Genomic DNA, 26,877 nt, shown 5'->3' with positions numbered 1-26,877 from the left:
TCTATTGTTATAATGAACATTCCTGCCATAGTTTTTGTTTAGAGTGATCCATAAAGAGATTAATAGGTTAATACTATCAAAAATTTAGCATCTTACGGAAGTTATTTATATTAGTATTGAATTAACAGCATGGAAGTTTTGTAAAATTATTCCTAGAGTTTTTTTTCCCAAAATATAGTGTGTTTCATTAAGAAGTTAAAAAAACACATTTTCCAGAAATTGTCCTCCAATTTTCAAGCTCTACTTAATTTTATCATAGATTATTTACTTTTATCTAAAAGCAATCACCCATCTTCACAAGTAGTCAGTGCCATCTTGCCCACTCCCATTGATTGCTATATGCAGTAGTCACACATACTCCTGCTCCACTTGTTGCCCCCAGCACACTCCCCTTCCCTGACTTCCTCTCTTATTCTTCTCTAGCCACCCTGGCTTCTTCCTTCCTGTCTTTCTTTCCCACATGCCAGTTTGCTCCAGCCTTTGTGCATTTGTACTACTGTTCCTGGTATGTATGCAAATGCTTTTCTCAGATATCTGCATGACCATCTCTCACCCTCTTTGCTCAAATGTCCCTTATCCTGAATTTTTAAATTGTAACTTTAAAAGTCCAAACCATATGCACCCCATCTACCAGCATTCCTCATCCCAATTAATCTGCTCTACACTTTGCCATAGCGCTTAATTGGATTCACTTATCATAACACTCTAAATTATATTCAGAGACTTTTTTGCCCCAATGCCAGGAACTCTTAAGCTTTTCTCTTTTGCAAGGACCCTTACAAGGTTTCGTACTTAACTTTGTATTCATAATTTTGTATTCTTTGTCTTAACAAGACCCTCAAGTTATATAAAATTCAGATTCTATAAAACCTGCATCAACCCTTGAGTGAATTCTAGCATTTATTAAATTAACATACTATAGCATATATCTGTTTTCTGTCTTTCTCAATTACAGTATAAGATCCATGAGGGCATAGACCTGTGTCTGGTTTGTTCACTGCCATATTCCAAGACTATGGAACAAATAAATAAGAATTTCCAATGAAAAAGCACATTAAAGTAAGCATCTATTTGTCTTTAGATGTTTAATGCTGTCTATAATTGCTAATAAAAACATGTACGCACTTTAAATACTGGTCTACTCCAAGTGTAACTCCATTTCTGACAAAGCTCAGGGTAAATGGTAAAAGACTTTCAACAGAGCAGGGAATTTGGCCTGGCTGCAGGTAGTATCCTGGGGTTTTCTTGGGCATTGTAACTTTGGGAGCATCTAGGAAGAAAAGAACATGGGCAATAAGATCACAATGATGTCGGGTACTTCCTGTTAAAACATTCAAAAGCTTCCTACTTTAATTATGCCAGTAAACCCTCTGCATTCCAATTAATCTAAATCACTAAAAACCACTTTATCTTTCTTTGTTCAAACCTTATTAATTTCTGGATATCTCTATGGATCCCTTATTAAAGTTTTCATTAAATATGTGATTCCATTTATTTTTAAGGCACATTAATTTGTGTGTCACCAAGATAGAAAAAAAAACACTATCAAATTAGTTACAATACTTCATCAATTGTAGAATCCCTTTTTATTTAAAAAATGTAAATATATGAAAAGAACTTATATAACAGAATTGAATGCATAGGGTAATTGCTTTCCCAAAAATAATGGGAAAAGCTGATTTTTAAAAATCCAGTAGATTTTGTAGTATTCAATTGAGGTGCTAAGACAACTTTGCATACCTTATATGAGGTATGCAACTTTGAGGTATGAGGTATGTAACTTTGAATACCTTATATGAGGAAATACTGATGTTGGTTCTATTCTCACCATTTGACAACAATTAAAGAATAGCTACACAGTTGTTTCTGAATTTCCCAAATTACAACCTTATGTATAAATGATAAATTGTTGTCCCTCCATCCAATACTACAATATTAGAAATAATACAGATTTGTCTATCCACAGTTCTAGCAATGGTTCTAAATTTTGATCAGTTATTATTGCCTTGAGAAATAGAACAAATATAGACAAATTGAAATGCTATCTATCTCATGCCTCCAAATAATCCCTAGTCTGTGGTCTTATCTCTATATAATAGCAAATATATGAGTAAGTAGCTTAACAGTTAACTAACTGCCAACTTATCACATAAAGGCAGAATTATCACCAGTTGTTTACAATGAAATACTGTTCATGAAGTAGGTTTCTGACAATCATATATAAATATTTAGACCATTTGGTCAATTTAGGTAACTTGATCAAACACTACATATGTGTGCCAGGCTTTGTAGGGGGAGAGTAAGAAGACCAGAATTTCCAAGTTCCAGTTCTTGCACTGAGTGAAGCATTCAAAATGTTCAGCTCTACAATCAGTGAGACTTAACATGAAACATTGGATATGCTTTTTATGATTAAGAAAAATTGTGTTACCTAAATGTAAACGCCCATCAATTTGATAACCCAGTAATAATATGAAGATATATATATATATTTTTTTAACTTTTTAGTTCATCCTTTTAGGACACCATCACTCCCTTAAATTATCAACACTCCAGGGTTCAATAAAGTGATGTCTCACCTGGGACAATACTAGAGAAGGAAACACTTGATACTCTCTGGAAAAGATAATCATCTTTATCATAGCCTGTTACTTTGAGAAAGAAAGCTTCATTTGGTGGTATAAAGTCAGAAATATTCCACAAGCCATAAGGTTTTCGGTCTGGGTAATATTTAATAGGAATAGTCTTAAGAGAACTGCCTGAGATACTCAGAAGCTCGAGACGATCTACTCTGGCTGGGACAGAAATTCCAGAAGTATTCAGCAGCACGTAGGTAGGTATTCCTACAGGAGAAAGGCTGTGTTATTATTTACAAGTAATATGCAATTGAGACTATATATCAAATAAATCTTTGCATTATAATGACAGAAAATATCATGAGTACTACAAATTGTCCTATAAATCGTGGCCTAATTGTAGAATCTTTTCTATATAAAAGACAGTTCTTCATAACCAGAGAAACTTTGGAAATCCTAATAATTATTTTTATGGTATTTTAATAATATTTATACATGGAAAAACTAGAATTGTGAATACTGTTACATGATGTTTAATTACATGAATATTTAAGTTTTAAAGATACTCTATTTGTATGTTTCTAGTAACTTCACCAATAAAACAAATTAACAACCAGAAAAAGAGAAAACTGAAGAGTCACAGTAGGATTAAGCACCTTTTAGCTATAAAACTGTAATCTTGCATGAATAAAATAAGAACATGCTTTAAGAAGTGGCAACAATTTTATCTTAGAACATACAATGATACGCGACATCTTTAATTTTTTAGCTATCTATACACATAAAATCCACATTTTTCACTTGGACAAGGCGATTTATAGATACTAGTAAAAAGTCTCAAGATCAAAAAAAAAAATCTCAAGATCTAGGTCAGTAGTCTAAAAAGTTCAGTAACTTTAGGAATCAACTGGAGAGCTTGTTATATTCCTGGGGCCAACCTAATTCAGTTCTAATTCAGGAGATCTGGGGTGGGTCCCGAGAATCTTAATTCTTTTTTTTTAGAATCTTAATTTTTAACAAACTCTCTGAGTAATTTCACTGGTTTTGGGACTACATTTTGAGGAAAAAATGACTAGATTGAGAATACAATCAAGTTTAAATTAAAGATGATATGTTTCCCAATTTCATCAAATACTACAAAATTATAAAATCATAGTTCAAGAAATATTTTACACTTGGATATCTACTATGTCAATTTTGGTAATATGTACATACAAACCTTGCACTGGTCTGCTGACTGTTTTTTTGAAGTCCAGGGTGGGCTTTCTGGAAAAGCCAGCTCGGAAATCAATAGTACTAAGGCCAGTAATGCGAACAGAATGCCTTCCACTGCTAGAAGTCTGAAAAATGTTTAAAGACAAACTCCATCAGTTGACCCATGGTACCAGTCACAATAAACACTAACAAGTATGGGAAACTATGGAGTGTTTAATTAGGACTAATGTCCAATAATTGACGCTCTGATCTGGGGTGTTCTCAACTTAACTAGGATTCTCCATCTTAAATGCAAGTTTTATAATACATATCCCAGTGCACTGCTCTAAAACAAAATTCAGATATATTGTAGGCCAATGTTAAAAGAAATAGGTGTTTAGTCACCAGTGAATAGCCCTGACTTTAATCTATGAAAGCTCCATGAGGACACAGGTCTTTGTTTTGTTCGCTGTAGTTTGCATGGTGGATGTTTAGCAAATATCAATGAAATGAATGAAGGACCAAATATTTTCCCTCAAACTTGATCCAGGTTTGAGTCTAGAAAATATTTCTTTTTTCTTTGCCTCTGAGAAGATATAGTCAGGACAAGCACAAGAACTGACCACTATCCAGATTTCAGCTAACCCCAGCATCCCCAGCTTGAGACACAAATGTAAGTAAACATGATTCTTATCCTCTAAGAGCTCATGGCTGGTGAGGGAGACAGATGGAAAAATAGAAATCTTTAATGTGATGCAGTATTAGAAATACATGAAAGGAATAGTTTGGCTAAAGACCCTTCAAGAAGATGACAGGTGAACTAAATATTGAATGATAACTCAGCACTGAAGTGACTCACATGTGTATAAATAATAAATAATTTGGATGAGGGACACAGGATAAAATAATAACACTAATGTATATTGGGCACTTCCTCTATGTTCAAACTCTTTAAATCATTGGCTTATTTTATTCTTGTTACAATCCTATCAAATACATATCGTCATCATCACCATCGCACAGATAAGGGGATGGGGCACTGACTCATTAGGCAGCTTCTCAAGTTCACAAGGCTTCCTAACTACAGAGGTGGGATTTTAATGAAAAGGTCAGGCTCCAGGGTCTTCACCACAGTGCTACATTGTCTTTCAAGGGCAAGATATGTCATAGTTAACCTGTATCTCCATATCTTTCTAAATATGATCTGAGGACCACCTACATCTACAGCTACACAAAATCACTCAGGTTGTTTCTTGAAAATGCAGACTTCTGAGCTACAGCCCATATTTACTGGATCAGAATCTTTGGTGAGTGGAATCTAGGAATCTACATTTCAAAAACCTACCTAACATTTATGAACAAGAGTTCACCATTATTTTATTACATTGATCACCAATATTCTCTCTCAAAATAAAATGACCACATGATAGCAGCATTGATAGAATGCACTAGAAATATATGTGCCTGTATTATATATAATTATACATAAAATTTTAATCTGTCAACTGCTAGATTAAGCCACATCACAATTAAAAACATGCCACCTCCAGAGTTCTGCAAACTACACAGTCTTCCCGAAATCACTGTGGTTTCTTGTTATTTAGCAATGAGGAGAGGAAAGATCAGTAGATATGTCCCCTTTGCTACCATATTTTTTTCTTATTGAGGAGAACCTACAAAAGTCCAAAAAGAAAAAAAAAGGAAAATGAAAGTGAAGGAAAAAAACCCCACATTTCTATAAAAATAGGTTTGTTGTATTCTTAGTGTAAAAGATGCTGCTAATTACTACAGCCTATTTTCCTAAGGATTTCAGAAGACTGTATGTGGAAGTGTAGGGGTCCAGTACTACCATTTATTCCATTATTTCTAAAGGAAAATATTTCACGAATTCCATATAATAGAGCAAAATTTTATCTTTTTTTAAGTAGGCTCCACACCCAATGTGGGACTTGAACTCACAACCCTGACATCAAGATCTGAGCTGAGATCAAAAGTCTATAATGCTCAACCGACTGAACCACCCAGATGTTCCCCTATGATCCAATTTTAAAACAGGATTTCTTAACGGTTATGTAAAACCTTGATAAGTCTAATTTCAACTGTTTTAGATCAATAGTGCTTTACTGAAGACATTATCACCTACTGATTTAATGTTAAGACAATCAGAAGGGTCAATATTATGATGACTTGATTTATATTTGTTCACTGACATCATTTAATATCATACTTGCCTTGCTGCTCAGAAAGTCTCCTATGATAAAATGGCTGTTGAGGTTACCAAGGATACAGATGACCCATACTTTGCCAAATGACTGCTATAAAGTGTTAAGTATCTGACAACTGTTCTGTGCACTTATCAACTGACAAAGAGTTTGTTTTAAGAGTAGTGCTTAATATCTAAGTGAGAAAACTAGAAATTACCCATGCTTGAAAATATGCCATCTTCTACTACTAACCAATACGTTGAAAACAAACCAGAGTTGATGAATAGGGAGCTCCTATAACCTCTATAAAATTATTGTAAAATAGAATAATTTTGATCCTTAAAATACACTAATTAACAAAGTATGTTGAAATAAGAATGTAGGGTTCCTATTCTCTGAACAATGCCACAAATACGAAGGGTAATAAGTTAACAAAATATTATCTTCATATTTCTATGTCACACCATAAACAGTAGGAACATTTGCATAGAATTTTAAAGGGTTTATAAAAAATAGATATTTCCAAGTAAGTCAGTTTTCATGTAAAACTATATCCAACTTTGTATTAATCAGGGTAATGGGAGCAAAGGGAATCATAAATAAATGAAAATTATGGTTTAAAAATATAATCAAAAGACAAAATTTAAACTGTACTAGTTAAAAAATGATCTCTGACACTCATGCATGCATTTATCATTCTTTAATCATTCTCTTAAAAGAATTACAATACTTGGATAATATTTTGGGAACACAAAACATCGCATTAAAATGTCTTTATAAGAAAGTGCCATAGGGGCACCTGGGTGGCTCAGTCATTTAGGCAGCCAACTCTTGATTTCAGCTCAGGTCATGATCGCAGGGTCCCGTGATCAGCCCCCTCTGGGGCTCTGTGTTGAGAGTGGTCTGCTTCTCTCCCTCTGTCTCTGCTCCTCTTCCCTGACTCACATGTTCTCTCTCTCAAATAGATAAATAAATCTTTCATTTTAAAAAGTGCCATAGTTTATAATTTTAGTCGGTTTTCTTAAGATAAACTATTATTTTAGTCTGTTTCTTAGCTGAGATCTCTTTTTCAAATTTTAGTGTTGATAAGAAAAAAAGGTCTATGGTATAATGATGGTAAAATGAGCCAGAAAATGGAAAAGGGGGGAGAAAGAAATATTAATACATATAAAATGCATACTGTACAACAGGCTTTTATATAAATAATCACTTCTGATCTTTATAAAAGCCCCTGGATGAGAGTATATTATCCCAATTTCACACATCAGGAAGATTAAGTAATTTGCTCAAAGTCACAGATACAGCAGGTGGCAGAGCTGCAGTATGAACTCTGAGGCTCCAGAAACCAACTTCTATAGTCACTCTATGCATTTCTTGTGATTATTATCTCAGTGGATTTGATTATTCTTGTTTCAGGAAATACACCAAAACATACCAAATGCTCTACCTAGTAGGAGAGTAATGTGGAACTTCTGAGACTATTCAGAGGAGAGAAGCAGAGGCATAATGGGAAGAAAAGAAGGATGGAGGCAAGAAGAGAGCAGAAGAGGACAAGGTGCTTCAAGACATAACATCAAATCTATATACAGTTAAATCTACTAAACTCACAAAAGTCTTATTATTAGTGATTTCCTGTGATATTTTGGATAAGGCTGAGCTTTGCCCTGCATCAACGTACAGAAGTTATAATCAACACAGAAATAATCAGGAGACAAGAAGATCATAAGAAACTAAGCTTCAGAAAATTCCAGAAATGTTGGGAGAAGGCTCTGGATTCTCACAGGTTGTGGACACAATGGGGTTGGAGGAGAATTAATCATATGAAGGTCTTGGAGGGACAAAGAATATTCAGCTAATTCTGTAATTGAGTCAGAGAGGCAGTCCAGCTGCAAATTCTTTCCCTTTCTTTATCCCTTCAAATTACTCTAGCTATCTTAGTATCATTTTTTATATATAATAAAATTAGTAAGACCACAGTTACTGATTTAATGTTTTTCTATTCAATCTTTATATAATGTAGATCTATATCATGTGGGTTATTTAATTTGACTCAAAAAATCAGCTCTCTACTACAGAATATCTTCAAGCATTGTTTCTGCACAGAGCCACCCTAACCTAGCCCCTTAACCTCTGTAGTTAAGAAGAGGGGAATCTAGCAGCATCATGATAGCTCCAACCATGACAGGAAAATTTCTAGACACTAGACACTAAACAGGATTTGTATGGGCTAGAAACTCCGAGAACTGAATTTCATTAGTATATTTATTCATAGAATTTTTCAAGTTCATAACAATCTATAATAAACTTAATCTGAATTACACTGAATTACTGTATGAATTCAATGCATGAATTCAAAATTACTCTGAATTCATTATTACTCTGAATTGCAAATGTCATGTCAGTTAAGTTGTGGAAGGGTCTAAATCAGGAATACATAGGCTTCTGCAGTGTGAGCAGAGCTGAGGCAAAGACAAAATTATACTAGATATCTACTGGCATCCTCAAGTTGTCAACAAGTTGTGGACCTTGATCCACAAAGGAGTAAGAGAAAAAAAGGAATAGAGTAGATCAGAGTCTAGGTTTCTGAATTGGAGTGAGTCTATGAGGAGTAAAAGAGGACAGACAAAAGCACCATGGAACAAGCACCATGGAGAGCTCCAGGAAAAATTAGTTACTCCTCCTATCTTTCTGGACAGCTCTATTGCAGATGGCTCTACTTCTTAGTTTAAGCACAAAGGCCTATTAAATACTTCTCTATATTGAAAGTCCCTTAAGGCAATAACGATGCCATATTCATCATCTACAAAATATTACTCAGTACATACTTAGTAAGTATAGGTTTAACAAATGATATCAAAGCCTTCTAAATGCCTAATGTTGGTACTTTTTCTTTGGTTCCTTAAGAACCAATAAATGCCAGAATTTATTGAATTTCTATGAGCATTGTGCAAAGTATGTTCACATATTATTTTATATAATCCTACTGCATCCATAGATGATTTTATAGCATCATAAAGAAAACAATGTTCAAATCAACGATTACTTGCCTAGGTTTAGATAGCAAGTTCAGTGACAATCATTTCAAGTTCAACTGTTCTTTCCATAGGACCTAAGTCTTGCACAGCATTTTAGGATAACAATCTCTTGTTTTATCTCGATACTATGGTGCAGTACACAACAATATCCTCCAACTATTCATTTACCATTGTTACATTTCTAAATATGCTTTCATTTAGGAGAGATCAGGTTAATGGAGTGCCAGTAAACTGTTTTCTGAAAAAAAAAAAAAAAAGCCTTAGTTTTTGGCATTTGCCAACTTCTTTAGTATAAATACTATCACCATGGCGATTTCCAGCTCCCCACTGAATACAGAGGTGGGAAGAGAAAGTGCGTAATTTCCTCTCCATGAGCCATTACGAGCTAGATCTAGTATAATACTAGGCCGTGAGAATAGGGAGTATCTGTCACTTAGGGGTAATAGTGAGTGTCCGTCACTCACAGAGATGTTTGTGTCATCCCAGGAGTGACACAAATTCCTTTTTCTAAAAATTCAATGCACATCCTCCAGTCTTTCCCCCACTGTAATCACTGAAGAAGTTGAATGTTCTAAATTATGGTGGAGCCTACACCAGCTTGGGTTCCTGAATGACTGTGTAAAGTGGAACATCTTGTCAACACCCAAAGGGCATGTAGCATTAGTAAGGAATTAGTTCTCTTGTATTAAGCCAATGACAAATCCTCCTACTACTAAACATGAAGCCTGTCCTGTTATAAATTGAATTAAAATGTGATTGATAGAGCTGGTTTTGATTTCTCTCTCCTAAAGAGTTTCAATGTTTTATAAAAAAAAAAAAAGCCCAAAATGAAAAAAAAAAACCCTTCATGTATAATTTGCATTACTACAAAGTATAATTTTCAATTTACACATAATCAAGAATGTAAGAAAAACTAATTTTGCCATCAATGTGTCAGTAAATAGGTATTATTTTCCCCATTTTTCTCAGACTTAGGAAATTAGATAATTTCTTTAAGGTCAAAAAGATATTAAGTAGTGGATCTTGAATTAAAACAGATGCCCAACTCCTTCAAAGAATTTGTTCCTGAATGGCATTCTATTCTTTAGAAATTAAAGAACTATGGTGGTTTCAAATATTTACTGAGAACCTACTATAGGCTAGGTATCATCCCAGGCACAAAGACATAATAATCCTTCCCAGATTTAAATACTATCATTTTATTAGGCGTTGTATGTTTAGAGAAATATGATACAAGGAGAGAAACGCACCCAAAGCACAGAATAAATTTTATTTAAATAAATATATATATATATATACATACACACACACGCACATGCATTTATATAGAACACAAGTGTATAGGTATCTTCTCTTTTTTAAAGGAAACATTCCATTTGGCTGATAATCTGACATCAGCACACAAAATAACTGTGAAATTTTCCAGGAAAAATCTACTCTAAAGCATTCCATTGACCCAAAACATCTGAATTAATACCAAATCCATTTAAATAATACACCTGGTGTAGTCTTCAGGCTTATGCAAAAGAGTCACCAGGTGAGAATAATTGGAGTCCAGCATAATAATCTTCCTGTGTGGTCTTTTGTAGACTTGAGGTTTATTTAATTATGATTCCTATTAAGCTTATGCCACTTGAGTATGATTTCTAAAATATTCTTATCTTAAGCAATCCATTAGTAGTCTCTGGCAACCAGCATAGCTACCTAAAACCAAAATATTTTCTATTAGTTTCAGAATCTTAATATGATCATGTGGTTGCATACACTCCTTTCTCTACTTGGAAGATTATCTAAGGACAGTTTATCCAAACTTACTTAATGGAAACATGCCCCAGGGGATGTGTCAGATAATATGGTCACACTGATAATCCTAGACTAATAGAAATAGTTTGCGCCATGTAAAAACCCAAAGGGTGCTGACAATTATTTAATGTCTTTGTAGGAAGTTCCCTTAAGGAACAGAGGACAAAATTTGCCCTGAGAGTTTCTATGGTTATGTTCAAATATTCTATATATATATAACTGCCTGAATGGAAAATTTGTATTGCTCAGAAATAAGATTCAGAATTTGTAGTTTCTCTACAATGGAAATTTAGGTACACAAAACAACCTTATCCTTTGTTTTTAATAAAACTTTACATTCTTCTTACTTACCTCTTTTTAACATGTTTTTATCTGCATCAGAAGCAGCCTAAAACATTCAGGTCATTTATATGAACTATACAGATGAGTTGATTCATTATCTCTGCTTGGTAAGAGTGTCCTAATAAGTTACAGAAAATTACCAATGTTTTAGAGGAAAACCATGGAAGAAAAGAAACTACCACTCTTATGGCATTTTAAATCACAGATAAATTAAAATGTTCCATGCCAACATATCAACTATAGGCTAACTAATTCATCTCCTCTGCCTGCTTCCTTGGATACTATCAGAACCAATGAATTAATTTTTATTCATGAATATTTATACAGTTCATTCACAGGTATTGAGGAATACACCAGTGATAAAACATGGTCTAGAGTAACATAGAAAGAGAAAATTTGTACAGAAATAAATATAAGGGGAAAAAAATCTTAGGATACATGAGTGGCTCAGTTGGTTAAGCGTCCGACAAATCATTTCCACTCAGATCATGATCTTACGAGTTATGGGGTCAAACATCCATTTGGGTTCCATGCTTGGCCTGGAGTCTACTTGAGATTCTCTCCCTCTAGCCTTCCCCCTGTTCCTGCTCTCTCTCTCTCTCTCTCTCTCTTCCTCTTTCTCTCTCAAATAAATAAATAAATAAATCTTTTAAAAAAAATCTAAGGGGGGAAAGTCATCAAAAACGGAGGTGCAGAAAAATTGCAGTAGAAAGCCATAGGGAAAAGAGAGCATTTTATTTTTTTTAATTTTTTTAAAATTTTTATTTATTTATGATAGTCACAGAGAGAGAGAGAGAGAGAGGCAGAGACATAGGCAGAGGGAGAAGCAGGCTCCATGCACCGGGAGCCCGACGTGGGACTCGATCCCGGGTCTCCAGGATCGCGCCCTGGGCCAAAGGCAGGCGCTAAACCGCTGTGCCACCCCGGGATCCCAAAAGAGAGCATTTTAGATGGATAAAATCAGAAAAGTCTTGATGAAAGTGTTGTCATTTGCCATGGAACTTACAAGTCAGATAGAAAGGAAGGGCATTCTAGGAGAAGGAACAACTTAAGAGAAAACATGGGGCAAGAGAATGTGGTAGGAAATGGGGTGAGGGACAGTATAAAATTATATTTGACTAGAATGTAAAGGCAAGTGCTGGACAAGAGCTAGAAGGAATGGCTTTGAATACCATGCTAAGGTCAAATAATAGACTGTTCTCCATACTTGGTATAAAAACTGCTATGTGAAACATTCAAAAAGCCGTTATTAATTCTGCTGATAGAGCAGATATTTTCCAGACAGCAGAGTACATGGGAGATAGCACTAGAAATATACTATCTAATCTCAGACACTTCTCTTCTGCAGAAAGTACACATGTGAAACATTATCACTCATTAGCCATCCATAAGGGAGGTCCAAAGTCAGCAGTGATATTTATGTCAGTAGGTTCAGCTCCATTTCCTTTGCATCAACCTGCCACATTATTTTGGTATTTCTTATAGGAGCAAAGTAAGTTTACTATCTTTAAAATGCACTGTAATGTGTATCCTTTGTTTGGCTGCCACTAATTGTACTTTAAACGGTATAACATCAGAACCAGAGGCTTTTTGGGTGAGAACTAGATAGAAATTTAAGATAATATGGTAATAGATACTGTTGCTTTTTTATTGTTTTCTTAATTATAGGAGACTGAGCTTAGAGACTTGTCTAAACAGAGTCCCCATCACCTCATCCCCTTATCCTCACCCTCCTTACTCACAGAGTAATCTTCAGTGCTTCTCTGTTCTTAATTATCAATTAAAAGGTGCTTAGTGCCCATTAGTATCAGGGTACATGGCCAAAGGCAAAAATTTCATAAATATTTATTGAATGGATGACTGAAGGAGTAGGTGGGTTAGGCACGAGATAAAGGAACACCCATGCAATATTCCTTTTCTTCTAGGCAAAAGTTTTACCAGAGGAAATACCACTTGTATCTATCCAAATCACCTGTAGAATTGGTTCAAATACTCTGCAGTAAGTTGCCAATAATACAAAAGAAATGTCGTCACTTGTACATATTTCACAAACAATAACTTAATGTCTTATTCAGAAAGCAAGAACAAATTGCCTCAGTGAACTTGCTAGCTCGAGACACTGCTAGCTCAAGACATTGCTGGCTTAGGTCATGCTTAAAGTATTTGAGGAAAGATGAGACTCAGAATCTCCTATACTCCTTCCTACTGTGGTCACAGAAAGTCAGACTCAACATTAGTCATATATTGGCTGAGATAGCTAAAGTATCAAATTTGGCCGTATTTATTTAAAATACAGGAGTAAAACTCTTCATTATTTTATTATCAATCTACTGCACTCAGTAAATATTCAGCAACTAGTATGTGAAGGGAAGTGGGTGAAGAAAACAGGCAGATGGGACCATTATGTTGCACATTGTCTTTTCACCTGTACCCTTATCCAGTATTATCCACCTACAAAAAAAAAATCCATATTAACAGTGTCTACTTTTCCTACAAGGCTGAGCGTTCTGAGAATAAAGAACTGATATTCTAGGGCTTGAATGGAGTTACAATGGAAACTTTCATTCTTTAAGCTGGGAAACTTAACATGGGTATTCTTTTGAAAAGAAAAAAGCAAACAAAAACTGGCATTCAAAATGGCGCTGCAAGTGTCTATGGTATAAACACCTCCATGCACCTTCACAGCAGCTCTACTACCATTTCAATCATGAGCCCATGAATCTCATTTTTTTTTTTAATGCAGAGAGGCTGAGACAGCAAGAGCGAATGATGCAAGGGGTCCCTTCATTTGAGTTATCCCAGAAGGATTCTAGAGCAAGGTGTTTATTTGGGAGACACAAAGGATGCTAATAGGAAGAGAGGGGAAGTGATACAGGAAAAAGAAAGCAGTCCCTAAAGTGTGTGCTTTTAATCCTGCTCCTATGTTGTCAACTGAAGCTTATTCCTCCTACAGAGGCTGAAAGCTGCTCTTGAGGGGTTTCATTCTCTAGCAGAACAGCCTTCTTCTGTTCTGGAAAAAAAAAAACCCTCTTAGGCACAGTAATGCAGATACGGGAGTTGGAAGTGGGCCAGAGTACACAGAAAAGCCTGAGAAATACGGGCAAGTCATTCAGAACATCCACTACAGTGGGTCACATATATAATTTGCAGCAGAACTGGAGTTCAATTTATGGTATCCTGAAGTCTGGCTGTATGTTCTCTCATTCATGCTACCATACATAACACAATGCTCAGAATGAACATACTACTTAATGTAATTTTAGGATCCAAATACCATTTTGTATTAAAATAAGCAGTGAATGTAGATCCAGCAAATAACAATAGCCAACAGAACTTGAGTGCTTACTTTGTCTCAGGAACTATGCTAAGCATTTCATTTGTGTCATCTTAATTTTATTCTCAGCACAATTCTATGAAGTAAAGGGATATTATTCTACATTATGAGGAGGAACCCATGGCACAGAGAACTTACAGCCTTAAGGAAATAATGACTTTCAAGTGGCAGTGTTGAGAGTCCAACCCAGGTGACCTCATACTAGAGCCTATGATCCTAACTATTATTCTCTACTGGACCCATTTCTGACTGTTTTGGAACCAGGAGGTGGAAAATAAAAATCAATCTACAGGTTTCATTATTGGGAAGCTATCTGAGAAATTTAAATGTATTCTGTGGTGACCTCAATGCCTTTCATGGTCATCAAAACTTAATACTAGCAAATTCATGTGATCAAGACATCTTTACAAATGTGCTATATATACTGCTTTTTGGTAAAAGCATTCTTCATGATTGCGAGAGAAGATATAAATAAATTATTTTATATACTTTCTAAAACAACGCCAACATCAAAATAAAGTACACAGGCTCTGTAAAACAATCATACCTTCACTGTCCACATTCCAGCCTCTGGCTCTTTAACGTTCACTACCTTGGCAGAGTTATGGATATTTAATAGCTCATTCAGGCCAAATCCCTTTTTTATCAGCCTCCCTAAAAGACAGACATAAAGGTAACAAGCACAATCTTTATTTCAGCTATGTGTATTAGCTGTATACATTTCCAGTATAAATTACCTGAAGGACACTTGTGCCTGTAGCTCAAAACATTTACTTTATTTATATCTAAAATATGTTTAATTTTATGGTTTCCGGACATTGGAATTGAAGTATCAGATTCCCATTTGCTATGCAGATTTGGTCTACAATTAAGAATAGCAATTGGCAGTCTATAATCATATTTCCAAAGCCAAACTAGATAATGATTATTATGGCTACTGAGAAGTTATGTGCAGTCATTAGAGACATTTAGATTTAACAGATGGCAAGAACAGTAAACCAGAATAAATGTCTTTTTGGAGATCACTCAAGGTATTACTAACATGAGAGCCTTGGGCATATTTGTGCGTGAAGCACAAAATGATAAGCTGGTTTCCATGAAGCAGAGGAGAAGGTTTTCATTGTCAGATTTAAAGGAGGCAGTGGAATGAAGTAGCATGATGCCATCTTCTACTGCTCTGAGATTTATCTGAACTATCTAATAGTTGGGACCTAGAGAAGAAGAAAAACAAATTTGGAAGCAAGCCATAGTTTAGTTATTCACTTCACTCTTGGCAGTCCAATGGATTACTTCTGCAATTAAAAAACAAATCACTTAGGGCAGCCCTGGTGGCTCAGTGGTTTAGTGCCGCCTTTGGCCCAGGGCATGATCCTAGAGACCTGGGATCAAGTCCCACATCGGGCTCCCTGCATGGAGCCTGCTTCTCCCTCTGTCTGTATCTCTGCCTCTCTCTCTGTGTCTCTCATGAATAAATAATAAAATAAAATCTTTAAAAAAAATCATAAGAATCCTATGTTTGCATCAAAAGTTTTATAATCATTGAAAATAACCTTTAAAATATCGATGTCGATGACTTTTTAAAGTGATAGAAACCTCATGCAATGGATATGGGTATTTTTAATTATCCATGTAGTAAAAACTATAAATTTTTCCTGGGTAGCATGGATACTAGAATGGAATGCTATCTCAGTGAACAAACACATTAATTCAGCTAAACCTGTAGGAGTCTTGAAAAATAGGTTTTGCTTGTTTTGTAAATTTCAATTTGACTGATAGTATGAATGTGGCCTTTGAGGACAATTTCCTATACTGTATTCTTTTAGGGATTAGCTATATTCTAAGATTCAAACTAAATAAATAAGAAAGCTAGCAACTCTCCTTCTATTTATAAATCCTCATAAATAGCTTTTAAAAAAGTAACACACTAAAGCCACAATGGAAATAATAATATTTTGCAAACGTCAATAGGTAAGAAGATTTCTAAATGCAAATACTAGGGAATATTAAGTTTGTCTTTACTATATTACTTTTCAATGTAAGTCTTATTATCATATTCAATTAGGAATGGAATCATTCATGCCAATTCATAGATCTATAACATAATTGAGGAAGCAAAGTAAATTAAAACATTATTCTAATAAGAATATGAATGTGATCTTTACCTGTCCTCTGTAAAATTAAATCTTACCAAGAAGATGATATGGTTAAAAAATCAGGCAGTTGTTCTAAAAGGAGATTTTTCATGTGATTCACTAAAAATAACATAAAATACTGAATTTTACAGACTATGTTACTGTGAAATATTTACTCATACATAAATTAGGAAAATATAATTTCAGGCTCAAAATAAACATTTTTTTCTTTTGAGTAGTATAGCTACAATTAAGTTACTAAATCTGGTCTGTTTAAATTATTAGGAATTTCAGTTTTTTGAATCTCATGTTAATTCAATAATACTTATGACTAAGTCTTATCTTTTTAAACATCTTTCCTAATTATTTTTAAATTTACCAAATTTATTCATAAAGTTAGCATTAACTTCACATAAATAAGTGTACAAATAACTTTCACTTTTCATGGTTTTTGTATTTTATTATATGATGTTTGATACATCTCACCTAAAGGATTGCGAATTTCAATCCCTGGAGAAGGGCCACTCAGAGACACAGTAACCTCTTTAAGGCTGGGATCAAAAGGAATTTTCCAAGTGTTTACAGCTTGTCCCAAATGATCTGTTGATAAGAGGTGAACTTTAGAGGACTGCACTGCCTCCTCTACCCATTTTAACACCTATAAGAGAAAAGAAGAAGTGTGAGTGACATCAGAAACATTTATAGTTTTATACATACACAACTTCCAGATGTAGTAATTCAATTTGGTTAATCACATGAACCAGGCACTTGCGTACTGATGTGAGGTTTATTTCCATCATAGTGAAGAGAAACCTTTTCCTACATCCTGTAACTGTAGTAGAATAAGAATAAAACACTACTTGAACCCATTCTCATATTTCATGTTTTCTACCTGGAATAATATATTCAAAATGAGATTATGGTATCCAAAAGCCAGTTAAGTGAAATATGCAGAGATATTACGGACACTTTTATATTTTTCAAGAGAAATGATAAGAACCTATTAAAAAAAAACATGATATTGCCATTATTGCGAGGTCTCTTTACTTTCTATTCTTTCTGGACTTCCTTCAAGATTCAATTTTTAAAAAGATAATTAGCAAATTATCTAATCCAATTTCAATATATTGGGTCTACGAATTATTAGAATATAGTATACTGTAATTACATGCAGAATATTATAGTATATATTGTAGTATATTAAATATTAAAAAATAATTGCAATGCCAACAAAATATTCATTTTTATGATAAAATAAACAAGTACCAAAAACAATGGAAAAAAAACACTGTATTTTTAAAACATAAAAAAATTCAGATTAGAATCATTTTTTTAAAGATTTTATTTATTTGTGAGAAACATGGAGAGAGAGGCAGAGGCATAGGCAGAGGGAGAAACAGGCTTCCCACAGGTAGCCCAATGTGAAACTCGATCTCAGGACCCCAGGATCATGACCTGAGCTAAAGGCAGATGCACAACCACTGAGCAACCCAGGTGCCCCTAGAACCAACTTACATAGTGTATTTTGAAAACTAGTCTTTGGGAAAAATTAAGAAATGGGTTATAAAAACATGTTAATGCCTCACAGTGAGCAAGGAAGACTTCTAGTTTTCAGAAGTGTTCTGCGACAGCAAATTTCATTTCTCATTAAACAAACAGTGCATGTCTAGACATGTACTGATTAGTTGAACTTACTACAATAATTCTAAATCATGATAATCTTTAATTTACCTCTGATCTTTCTCTGGTTCATACATCTTTCAAGATTATATCCTATTATGAGTAATTTCCCTTATAATTATTCATAAAACACTAAACAGAGCTGAATACTAACCTACAGCCTAACTATCTAAAATAAACAAAACCAGGGCAGGCCCAGTGGCTCAGCGGTTTAGCGCCGCCTTCAACCCAGGGCATGAACCTGGAGACCTGGGATCGAGTCCCATGTCAGGCTCCCTGCGGAGTCTGCTTCTCCCTCTGCCTGTGTCTCTGTTTCTCTCTCTCTCTCTCTCTCTCTGTCTCTCATGAATAAATAAAATCTTTTTAAAAATTAAATAAAACAAAAACATTTTTAAAATTACAACAGTGGTAGTCACAAGTCAGTTAATCAAAAAACCAAATACTGTGTAATAACTTCACTCACCATAAAAACTATCCCTTGATGTTTGTCCTCAGGAAGAGGAAAGTGGCTAACACAAATTTTCATATCAGTAATAATGGTAAGGCAATTACATTCATTCATAAAACAAATTTTTATGGTTCGAGGTACTTTTCCAGTTACTGAGCAAGAATTTAGTCAATATTTAGTAATACTCTTCCTCTCTGAACTAGTATTCACTAAGTTTTTTGCATATTTTATATATTATTAATTTTTAATAAATCTTCCTGTCTTTTCTTTAGGGTCAAGAACCAAACACATCTCTTTCATCTTTGTATACCCAATGCCAAGGGGCATGCTCTATACATGATAAAAGTGGGATATGCACCAATGTTCATGAAGTTGGTCATAATGATGATAATGATGATGCCTTCTTAAATAAAATAATATGGTAATTCATGAAACAGAGATCCCTTGTTGAAATAACGTATGTAAAGTGCCTGTCATATGTTGCCAAATAGTACATATTCATATGTTTCCTTCCCACTATATTTCAATTCCCTTCTATTCCCCTAAAGGAATATTTCAGCAATGGCTTCATAGGCCAAGTGAAAAAACTTCGTTCATGAAAGTCAAATAATATTTCTGTAAATGAAAAAAAGAGAGGCAAAGTCATTCTAAGAAGAGAGGACCTGAAAAAATACATGAAGACAAGTATTCCAAATATGTTGGAAACATGAATAAAGCCCAGTGGCTACAGTTAAGTGTTCAGAAGAAAGAGAAGCAGATGAGGCTGGGAGTTTGTGTCAAGGGTAGACTATGAATTGTCACCAAGTTAGGATATGATATTTGGATTTTATCCTAAACAATCCAGTGAAAAATTACTGAAAGGCTCTAAGCAGAGGACTCATACAGTGAAAGTGGTATTTTACAAAAAAAAAACCAACAAAAACAAAAAACCTTATAAATTGAATAGAAAAATCAAATTTGTTACAATTAATTACCTCTAAAAATAAAATATTACATTTATTCAAATGTTAACCTTATAAGGCACTGAAATTTTACATATGAAATGTAGCATACGGGATCCCTGGGTGGCGCAGCGGTTTGGCGCCTGCCTTTGGCCCAGGGCACGATCCTCGAGACCCGGGATCAAATCCCACATTGGGCTCCCAGTGCATGGAGGCTGCTTCTCCCTCTGCCTATGTCTCTGCCAATCTCTCTCTCTGTATGACTATCATAAATAAATAAAAATTAAAAAAAGAAATGTAGCATACATCAACATAATTGTCTAAAGCAGCAGATGTCAAATTTAAAAAATGGGTTCTTGGTGTTCATGCTTGAATAGAAATGTATGGATCATATGATCAAATCTGTCCATGTGGCTACAGAAATCAGACTTGTGAACACTAACCACAAATAAAACACATTTTAATAATTAGAGTGTTGACATTTTTATTTCTTATACATAGAACATGGCTGCCTAACTCAAGAAAATGAAAAAGATTGGTGTACTGCCTAAGAAAGCAATTGATAAATTTGACTGATAATAAAAAACCATGAGAATCATGTCTAGCGTAGAGATGAAAAAGGGAAGAGGACAAGTAAAAATGGATAAATCAACAGAACATTTGTTTGAATGGCAAAATATATAATATGGCTATGACTAATTATCAACTGAAAAGGAGAAAAAGAATTAGAAAAAAAGAAGTGCATAGTAGTTCAAGTTTAACAGTGAAATGCAAAATAAATGGAGAAATTTTTTACACATTCTTCTTAAATGTATGGTATATCTCTGGGTGGCTCCTCAAATGCATCTCTCTTTCAAACTCAATGCAGAGGCATTAGGATGTATCACTGGAAACCTATCTGTTGTCTATTAGGTATGCATAGAAATCACTAAGTCTTAGGCATTCTTATAAAAATGGAAGACTGTCTAATTTAGCTGCATTTTCATAAGGCAAGTGTGTTCAAGTGGTATGAAATATAAGCACTTTTGGGTTTACTCAATACCATTTCCAATTTATCAACATTTATGAGGCTTTCACAAAGGGATTACTATGTATCATAATATTACTTGTGAAAGATACAGTACAGACTTCTGAAAAGCCACTTTTTTAACCTCTTATAAGAAAAAATCAAATTAAAAACAGATGCAATTCATTTTGTTAGAAAATATAATTTTACCAGCATATGAGTAAAAGTGGATCACTGCAAACTATAGAATCACCATCAGTGAGATTTCTGGCCTCTTATGTTGTCACATATAAGAAAAAAATCTTTAATTGTCTAACCATGAGAAATGTTCTCCTGAGATTGGAAATTATCTTCTGTTTTAATGACAAATGGAACAGAACTAGAATGTGAGAATCTTTGGATTGATGCATTTTTACTAACATAAAAAAAAAAAAACTGTTTCAAACCATGAGGGAACCATTAATTATATCTTAAAAATTTTAATGCAAAAATGTTTCTCTAATGATTTGTCGCAGTTTATATCTCAAAGGGCCTTTGAGACCATCTAATATAGCTCCTTTATTTTACAGATGCTGAAATTTATATTTGAAAAAAATCCTGTGCCTTTTAAACAGCTAACCAGACTGATTCTAGCTCAGTAATTATGTTTTATATAAGTCCCTGTGTTCCTGAAGATACTCAATTAGTTTAAGTATTTAAATATATATAATGATCAATGCTTAAAAGGAAGTTCATATGTCTATTCCACTCTGGAATGAGATATAAGTATTGCTTCAAAGCACAAAACCAGTGGTACCTGGATGGCTCAGTCAGTTAAGGCTCTGCCTTGGGTTCCGATCATAATCCCAGGGTCCTGGGATCGAGCCCCACGTGGGGCTCCCTGTTCAGTGGGGACCCTGCTTCTCCCTCTGCCTTCCCTTCCCCACTGCTTGTGCTCTCTCTCCTATCTCTCTCTCTCTCTCAAATAAATAAATGAATAAAATCTTAAAAAAAAAAAAAACTGCAAAACAAGGATACATTGTTATGTATAATGTATTAAGCAGAAATGGAAGTAAAATCGCTTTGCATAGCCTTCCAGAACAAAATCTAAAGAGTTTTGTTTAGCTGTTTGGAAGAACATTTTTTGTTTCTGTACTAAAATATAATTGACATATAATGTTATATTAGTTTCATTCATTATTTGTATACATTGCAAAATAATCACAGTAAGTCTAGTTACTATCCATCATCATACAGTTACAATTTTTTCTCTTTTGATGAGAACTTTTAAGATGTACTGTTTTAGGAACTCTCAAATATACACTACAGTATTAACTGTAGCTACTATACTGTACATTACATTCCCAAGACTTACTTATTTTATAACTAAAAGTTTGTACCTTTTGACCTCTTTCACCCATTTCTCTCACCCCTCTACCACCCTCCACATCTGGCAACCACCAATCTGTTCTCTGCACCTATGAATTAGGTTTTTGTTTTTGATTTAGATTTCTCATAAGTGAGATCATGCAGTATTTGCCTTCTTTTGTCTGACTTATATCACTTAGATAATGAAATATGTATGGCCCTCAAGGTCCATCAAATGGCAAGATTTCCTTCTTTTTCTGGCTGAATAATATTCCCATGTACATATATACCACATCTTCTCTATTAATTCATCTGTCAGTGAAAACTCAGATTGCTTCCATGTCGTGGCTATTGCAAATAATATCACAATGAACATGGAGGTGCATATATCTTTTCAAGTAATCATTTTCATTTTCTTTGGATAAAAACTCAGAAGTATAATCGATAGATCACATGATAGTTACATTTTTCATTTTTTTGAGGAACCTCCATACTAATTTCCATAGGGGTTGCACCAATTTACACTTCCCCTAATTGTGCACAATGGTTCCCTTTTTTCTACATCTTCCCCAACATTTGTTGTTTCTTGTCTTTTTGGTAAGAACCATTCTAACAGGTGTGAAGTAGTATCTCATAATGATTTTGATTTGCACCTCCCTGATGATTAATGATGTTAAACAGCTTTTTATATACCTGTTGACCATCTATATGTCTTCTTTGGAAAAATGTCTATTCAGAGCCTGTGACCATCTTTTTAGTAAGTTGGGTTTTTTTATTGAATTGCATGAGTTATTTATATATTTTGGACATTAACTCCTTATCAGATATATGATTTACAACTATCTTCTCTCATTCCATAGGTTGCCTTTTCATTTTGCTGATGATTTCCTTTGCTGCGCAGAAGCCTTTTAGTTTGATGCAGTCCAAGCAATTTATTTTTTGCTTTTGGTGACAAATTAAAAAAATCATCACCAAGGCCAATGTCAAGGAGCTCACTAGCTATTTTCTTCTAGGGGCCTTATGCTCTCATGTCTCACATAAAAGTTTTTGTTCCATTTTGAATTGGTTTCTGTGTATGGTATAAGATAGTGGTCTAGTTTCATTCTGTTACATGGTGACTGTCCAGGTTTCCCTTATCATTTATTGAAGAGCTTGTCTATTCCCCATTACATATTCTTGGCTCCTTTAACATAAATTAATGGTCTCTCTCTCTCTCTCTCTCTATATATATATATATATATATGTGTGTGTGTGTGTGTGTGCGCGCGCGCGTGTGTGTGTGTTTATTTCTGGGCTCTCTATTCTGTTGCCAAATGCAAAAACTCTAACTACTCTTAGACACAGGTATGATTGATTATCTCCATTTTATAGATGGAAAAAAAACAAAACAAAACAAAACTGAGGCACAGATCCAATTTGTAAGTCACACAACTAGAAAGAAGCAAGGCTGGCCTTTTGATCCCAGTAATCTTGTACATTTTCTGAGGTATAATAAAGAAAAAATGGCAGTTTTCAAGAATAAATCAGAAATAAAGCTATTGAAAAACAAAAATCAATGCAGATTTTTTTAATGAGAGTGGCAGGTAAAACAGTGATCGGATCAGCTGTATATTTTTATCACTATTGGACAACAAATTATCAAAAAATTAAATTATATAAAAATATTGAAGTCTTTAAATCTATATTCTACTTGATGTGAGAAAAACTTGCTACATTTCCAAGACAACCTTTTTGTGGTAGACCCTCTATAGTAGCAGAGGCAGGCTTCATTCAACCCTCCTCTGGCTAAAAGAGAGATGATCCTCTGGATAACCAGGAGAGCCTTTCCCCCCCAGGTCCAAGTTCATTTCTACTCTGCAGCATAGCATGGAGCCCATAATTCAGAATATTCTTAGAGTCATGAAGTAGTTATTGAGCGATGCTCAAGGATAGTACAGGATATTATAAAGAATACCGAAGGAATAGAAACACATTTCTTGCCTTATAAAACATGAAAATCTAGTTGGAGCAATGGGATAGACATTAAAAACAAATTAACTAGCTCTTACTTTCTAGTAATAAATAAGCAAGATGAGAATACAAATGCTCAGTGTATTGTCCTAAACTGTGATGCACTTTTCTACTAAAAAATTTTTAATGATTCTCAGTTACATCTGGGGTAGAGCCCAAGCCAAGAGTACACTAAAAGCTAGCATTGTCAACAGTCCACCCTGGATGATGAAGGCAATAAAGAAGTGCACTGTCTGTGGGAAAACAATAATAAAATTTACTAAAAGTAGGTCTATTTTTTAAAATATCTCCATGTCATAGTAAACAATGGCAAAGATTCCCCCTTGAAAAAAAAATCTTTGTTGGTCTGAAATCTAACCAATTGTCTTATTGAATATTAAAAATACACGTAAGCTTCAAAATAGCACATTTTATTACTTTCCCTTTAAGAAATGTTGTACTCTACATAAACACTAATTCAGAGAATTCCCAATTATATAACTGGTATGTGGTCATGTAAACTATGCTATTCACTTACATTTCAAGAGTAAGTATGTAGTACTGTGAGCCTGCATATTCCTGTGTTTAGAAAGCAGATTTGAACTAAGCCTTGATAGCTTAAGAGTTATATGATAGGACATGTGTTAAAAAGATCTCTCTAGTCTCTGTGTTGAAATTAGACTCTAGGGGGTGCAAGGACAGAAGCGAGGAGATCAGATATGAACATGGCAGTAATCTGGGTGGGAGATGACCCAGGGTGACCCACACCAGGGTTGCAGCAGTGGAGCAATGAGAAGTGACCAGTTTTGGATGTTTACTGAAGTCAGTCCAGTTTCCGGAGGACTGGACATGGGGCTGTGATGATGATACATCTCTGTTGCCTAAACTGAGACTGAGAAGACTGAAGAGAGAGTTGATTTAATGGGGCAGTGCAATGAGCATGAGATGGAGGCTCTCAGCTTTGGCATGCTAAATTTAAGACACCTATTTATTAGACATCCAGGTGGAAGTACAAAGGAGGTGGTTGGATATATAGAACTGGAGTTCAGTTGAAAGATCTAGGTAGGAGATATCATGGAATTTAAAGCCATGACATTTCCCTTGCAGCTCCTTCCCACCAAGAACTTACACAAAGGAGGAAATACATCATCCTGTGATAAGAAACTTAGATATCCATACATAATGGCTTGGAATAGAGCCTTGGAATAAGTTTCCCCTTGTTCTGATTCCAGGAAACCTTCAGATGACAATCTTCCCCCTTTGGATACATGCCTACAGGGAGTGAAAGCACTAGCCATGTCAATACAAGTGTTCTAGACTTACGGCAATTAGGTTTCTCATCATAGATGAATGAGTTGGCATTCTGATTTTACACAACACTGCTACAAGCTTGGTTAATACGAGTCTCTTCCTGAGGATGGGTCCACTCACAGAGTGTTGCAAACCCCCGATTTCACAGTTTACAAATTTTAGCAAATTCACCACAGAAATGTCACACTTGGAGATCTTCTGAGAAGGTCCTCTGCTGATAATATCCATTTGTATTACTTTGTGTGTGCCTAAGACTTACTTAATTTGGAAAATTGGACAGTCAGCTTTTCTAGTAGTAAGTGCTCACAAACAAATGTGATTGGTGATTCATAGGACAGGTCTATACAATGCTAGTGCTAAAAGTGCAAAATAAGAAATGATCGATGTTACAAGGTTGATTTTGTTTTTAATGACTTTCTGGTGGAATGGAAATTTTACCTAAGTCATACAGATTAATATGGGTTGGGGGTACGGTTCAAAATGGGAACAGCACTCAGAAATTTGGGTTCAGTGAGTATACTACAGAGGACTGATGATAAAAGTGACCCTCAACTTTCAACTATGAATACCTAAAATCTGTGTAAATTTACCACACCTTCAACAGGATGGACGTTCTCTAATGTGCAACAGCTGAAAAAATAAAAGCACACTTCAGACATTCTTGAAGGGTAAAATCATTCCTGCTGGCTATTTTAAAGTGTCAAAGTATATTTCATTAATTTATCTTCATAAAATTCATACATGTCACAACTTCAATGTGTCACAAATGACTGAGGAAATTCAGTTTGCCAGAAAATACACTTTAAAATAATAATAATATAAAAGATTGACTTTTATACATTAGATCCACAGACCTTACTCATCTTATAGCTCAAAGTGTGTATCCATTTATCAACCTCTCCCTATTTCCCACACTCTCCAGCGCTGGCAACCATTCTTCTACTCTCTACTTCTCTAAGAATGTGACTCTTTTTTTTTTTTTTTCAGATACTACATATGAATGATACCATGCTGATAACACTGTATTGCATAATTAAAATTCACTAAAAGACTAAAACTTAAATATGTTCTTACCAAATGATAATTTTTAAAAGATAAATGTGTGAGTTACTGGATGTCTTTTCACGATGTTTATGTATATCATGCCATCACAATGTACACTTAAAATATCCTACAGTTTTATTTCTCACTTATGCCCAATAAAGCTGTAAAAAAAAGACTGAGTTTTTTTCAATCATGTCTTCCATTGAATCCTTTTATGTTTGCCTGGGTTTTTTGGCTTGTTCGTTTCATTCTTCTTCCTCTACTAAATACCTATCTATTTTAGAATGGAAAAGTCTCAATGAATTCAATTATTTCATAAAACTCTTCCTTGTTATTAAAGGAAAAGAAATTATAAAAATACATAAGTACATAAATACATGTCTTTGTATATAGACATACATTTGTATCTGTATATACATACATATATGAATGTATGTCTATATATATAGACTAGTTGTGGTTTCACTCTTGGCTATATGAAGCAGTGCCCA

The 26,877-nt window shown here is 34.5% G+C and overlaps 1 protein-coding gene across 4 annotated transcripts in view; it reads right to left on the bottom strand.

Annotated features, from left to right (window-relative positions):
• Positions 1-26,877, bottom strand: part of HMCN1 (hemicentin 1) — a 457,926-nt gene that overhangs the window by 268,192 nt on the left and 162,857 nt on the right. For all 4 annotated transcript variants that reach the window (XM_038542311.1, XM_038542313.1, XM_038542312.1 and 1 more), the window contains exons 5-9: positions 17,107-17,278; positions 15,036-15,142; positions 3,796-3,916; positions 2,580-2,843; positions 1,126-1,270 (exon numbers count right to left, since the gene is read on the bottom strand). In XM_038542311.1, coding sequence (XP_038398239.1) covers positions 1,126-1,270; positions 2,580-2,843; positions 3,796-3,916; positions 15,036-15,142; positions 17,107-17,278 — 809 coding nt within the window. The remainder of the gene's footprint in view (positions 1-1,125; positions 1,271-2,579; positions 2,844-3,795; positions 3,917-15,035; positions 15,143-17,106; positions 17,279-26,877) is intronic.

This window comes from Canis lupus, chromosome 7 (genome assembly GCF_011100685.1).
Source record: "Canis lupus familiaris isolate Mischka breed German Shepherd chromosome 7, alternate assembly UU_Cfam_GSD_1.0, whole genome shotgun sequence".
NCBI lineage: Eukaryota > Metazoa > Chordata > Mammalia > Carnivora > Canidae > Canis > Canis lupus.
The sequence above is the reverse complement of the archived record's forward strand: the minus strand, read 5'-3'. Positions and strand labels throughout refer to the sequence as shown.